This window comes from Triticum dicoccoides, chromosome 7B (assembly GCF_002162155.2).
Source record: "Triticum dicoccoides isolate Atlit2015 ecotype Zavitan chromosome 7B, WEW_v2.0, whole genome shotgun sequence".
NCBI classification, from domain to species: domain Eukaryota; kingdom Viridiplantae; phylum Streptophyta; class Magnoliopsida; order Poales; family Poaceae; genus Triticum; species Triticum dicoccoides.
Genome location: NC_041393.1, coordinates 605,891,859 through 605,895,895, shown reverse-complemented (window position 1 = coordinate 605,895,895; position 4,037 = coordinate 605,891,859). Strand labels below are relative to the sequence as shown.

General features: G+C 51.0%; 1 protein-coding gene across 1 annotated transcript; it reads left to right on the top strand.

Moving 5' to 3' along the window:
* Positions 1 to 1,000: 1,000 nt before the first annotated feature.
* Positions 1,001 to 2,242, top strand: LOC119341186 (ethylene-responsive transcription factor 3-like). Its single transcript, XM_037613057.1, has one exon. The coding sequence runs from the start codon at positions 1,304 to 1,306 to the stop codon at positions 1,886 to 1,888; it is 585 nt and encodes a 194-aa protein (XP_037468954.1). The 5' UTR covers positions 1,001 to 1,303; the 3' UTR covers positions 1,889 to 2,242.
* Positions 2,243 to 4,037: the final 1,795 nt, after the last annotated feature.

The window sequence follows — 4,037 nt, the reverse complement described above, 5'->3', positions numbered from 1 at the left end:
AACTAGCTAATCAAACACAAGCCCCTCCTTGGGCAGGGAGCCGATAAGAACCTACGTCAGAGATCCGTCTAATCCGGCCCCACGAACGAATTTGAGAAGGATCGAAGCACGAAAAACTAACCTAAAGAAGAAGCACCGCCAGTGCCGTAGCCAGAAACTTCCCACGCCCCGGGCCAGCCTTTGGGCTACAGTGAATATTGTAGCTACAGTACGATAATATTGCTACAGTCAACATTGTGTTCACTTGCTACGCCCCAGGCCATGGCCCGGGTAGCCTGGGGCTTGTCTACAATATTTTCCTCGTTGGGTCTTCCCACGCCCCTGAGCACCGCCATCAGTCCAAGGGCCCGCCTCTACATAGATGACTTTTCCTCGTTGTCTGACAAAACCCGTGGAATTTGAGCTTTCAATTAAAATTTGATTCTCCTACCATCCAACAGTCCTAGCGCCCGAGATTGCCAAGATACAATCTCAATTCTTGAAATTCCATACTCACATACTGTCGTCCAAATGACGTGACGCATCCGAACGGCGTGCTATTGAAAATTTGGATAGAATTACATAAAGCAAGCCTGTCGATCTTCTTTTTGGAAATCAAGTTCGTGGAAATTTACCGTTGCTTCTTAACCCCAAATCATTCGTACGCAGCAGTACTAGCTGCTTCTCAGAGCAGAAGGCACGCTCGGGTCTCTACAAGCCAGCCACCAGAATATCGCCGCCTAATCGTGCCGTCCCCAAATTACTCTCCACTAACCCCGAATATACCCCGGGACGGGACGGGACGGGCGGGTCGTATCCAGCCGGCTGCCTGTGTGGGAACCGCCTGTGTGCCGAAGAAATTAGAGCAACGCGAGACGCGACGCGACGCGCCCAAGCAGAAAGAAACAGGGGCAGGAAGGAATGCCGACCCCAAATCCAGGCGTCGCCCGGATTTTAATAGAAAAAGGCACGCCACCCAGACGCCAGACCCAACCAAACCAGACCATACCCCAGTCGTAGTGGTGGAGCAGAGCAGTGCAGAGCCGGATCGGCCGTAGTCGTACTCGAGCGACTAGCGTAGGCGTAGCGAGCACCACCAGACCAGCAGCAGCGGGCAGCCGAGCCGAGCCGGGGCGCGCGTGAGAGGAGGAGGAGAAACCAAAGCAGGCGTCCGCCCCCCATCCCCTTCCCCCTCCCCCTCCCCTCCCCTCCCGCTTTCCCACCCAGGCAGGCCAGGGGCCAAGGGAGGGAGCCCAAACAAAAAACCACCAGGGGAAGAAGGGAAAGACACACGCCACTGTGACCAAACCCTAGGCCGGCCGCGATGCGCAAGGCGAGGCCGCCGCAGCCCCAGCCGCAGCCGTCGCAGCAGTCGCCGGAGATCCGGTACCGCGGCGTGCGGAAGCGCCCCTCGGGCCGCTACGCCGCCGAGATCCGGGACCCCGCCAAGAAGACGCCGATCTGGCTCGGCACCTTCGACTGCGCCGAGGACGCCGCCCGCGCCTACGACTCCGCCGCCCGATCCCTCCGCGGGCCCACCGCCCGCACCAACTTCCCGCCCTCCTCCGCCACGCAGCCGCCGGCGAGGCCCCCTCCCCCCGCGGCCGCGGCCGCGGCCGCCACGTCCAGCCAGAGCAGCACCGTCGAGTCCTGGAGCGGCGGCGGGCCCCGCGCCCCCGCCAGGGCCCGCAGCGCCGCCCGAGCGGGCACGGCCAAGGAGGGGGAGGAGGACTGCCGCAGCTACTGCGGCTCCTCGTCCTCCGTCCTCCTCGAGGAGGGCGCGGACGACGCGGCCGCCTCCCGCTCCCCGCTGCCCTTCGATCTGAACATGCCGCCCCCGCAGGAGGGGGCGCTTGACGCCGAGGCCGATCAGATGACCTGCCGGTACGACACGCTGCTCCGCCTCTAGCTCCACGACGACGAGAGCAAGGATTCGTGGGAGGGGAACTGGGAAAAGGAACGAGAAAAGCGCTTGCCCCCGCTCCGCTCCGGTCCGTCTTCCGATGATCTCGTGGTGTTCTCTCTTTGCTAGAAATGGATAATTCTTGCCACTTTTTTTTTCTTACTTTCTTTCCTTCTTCTTTTTTTTTCTTCTTACCACTTTGATTCGATATGTGAATAATTGAGTCATGTAAGCTGCGAGCAAGGAAATCTGAGCTTTTCCTTATCTTTCTCTGTGGTATTTCAAGAGTGATTTGCTGCTGTTGTTGTTTCATTAATTGGAAAAGGGTAATCGAAGGAATGAAGAGAAAGTATTTACACACATGTGGCCGGTGATTGCCACCGCTTCATCATTTCAAATCTGTATGGCTATTGCAAGTGCTGAAATGCAAATCATCACATGTAGCAAGCATCATGAATACTAGGATTGTCTCAAAGTTTTAAGATGCACAAATGCTGAAATGCAAATTATCATTATCTGAATAGTTGTATATGAATTAGAGATCAGTTCTATACATGGTGATGCAACTGCTACTTGCTACTGCTGTCTCATCTAAGTTTGTGTATCTAAGCTAAATGAAGAATACGTAGCATGGTCACAAGTGCCTGAATTGTTAAAGGTATGTGTGCATTGCAATTGCAAGTTTGATGGATAGCATTATCTGAAATTTCTAACCGAAATGTTGATTTTTGCAGCGTTTCTTCTTTCAAGCTACCAGTGTTACTTTAGAGAAAAGGCTGCCGATGTTATATCAATGGTTTTGCGTTTTGCTGTTCCTTCGAAGCACTCGTGTATAAGAGCCATTGCTTCACTGGATCATATTTTGTAGGCTTGAAGCAATATCCTTTGAATAACCGGGATGAGAATGTAGACCCTTTTGTCAAGTGCAGACTTGCAGGTGCATATAGTTTTGGCTGTCACATTCGGAGGAGCCACAGACGTGTTATGCTCAACCTTGTGCTTGACCACCATTCTCCTCATATGCACAAATACATGTACATTTCTCCTCCTCCTCATTGTACTTGTTCCTCATGATGTGATTTGTGCACTTCAAAGCAGGAGGTTGAAGTGAAATTGGGGTGCCCTAGCTGATTGCACTGTAAGGTGGATGCAACTGTCCCTTTTTGGTATCATTAATTTGCTACACTTGTGTAGTTTCTTCTCCAGGATTGGGACAATCGGCCATGTCCATACCCTGCTTGGAAACATACAGGCATACAGAAAACTCCCATTGGAGATAAAACATTGTTGACTTGTAGTAGTTGGAAATTTCTTCCCGTGTTGACAGGCCCAAGAAAGGGTAAACCAGGATATGCATATACCGAGGCATTGACTTGGACTTCATTTGTTTATGCTGTGTTCTTGACCTTTCTGCTGGTCCTTGAAAAGCCAGAATTAGTAGTGTGGGAGAACCCCTAGCGCCCTTGTTGGTGCAGACTTTTCTCTTCACTCTGTTTGCTGCAGGCTTTTCAGTTGAACAGCTGAATCACAGGGTATACACTGCGTTAGGATTATTAACTTTGTCCTTTGTTTGACATGTTTTTGGACAAGTAGATTCTGTTAACTTTTACCTTGACTTGACTGGCTAACAAGAATCCGCTGCTCAATCTATTCCCGGCGGTTGGCAGGAGCTCTCTCGACCGTTCCACTCTCTCAATTAGGAAAGAACCGGTTTGCCTCTAACGTACGAATGAATACAGTGGCAACTGGCAAAACAAAAAGTTTCGTTGGAAGGATTCCCTGCTCTGAACTCCAAAAGGCCAAAGCTGTCAGACGAAGCTGAAAACGGGCAATTTCCTCTTTGCAACGTATTTAGCCTATACAAACTTATATTTTGGGTATTTAACAAAAAGAGTATGCCTGAATGCATGAAACAAAGTATATGGAAATTTCAGAAATCTTGGAATAACTTTTCTTTTTGCAACTTACTCTTGGAATAGCTTACTGTGCCTTTATTATCAAGTAACCGGAGTTTCAGTCATGGGAAATCAGCATGTAAATGAGAGTTTTTAAAATTGATATTCATGGTCTCTGAGGGTATCTCCAACACTGACCCTTAAATCATCCGCGTCCGTCCGGATTGAGCTATCGGATGTGTTTTGCCATCCAACGCAGT

Excerpts from the sequence above, each read along its gene's own strand:
- LOC119341186 (XM_037613057.1), top strand. The coding sequence starts at position 1,304 with ATGCGCAAGGCGAGGCCGCCGCAGCCCCAGCCGCAGCCGTCGCAGCAG.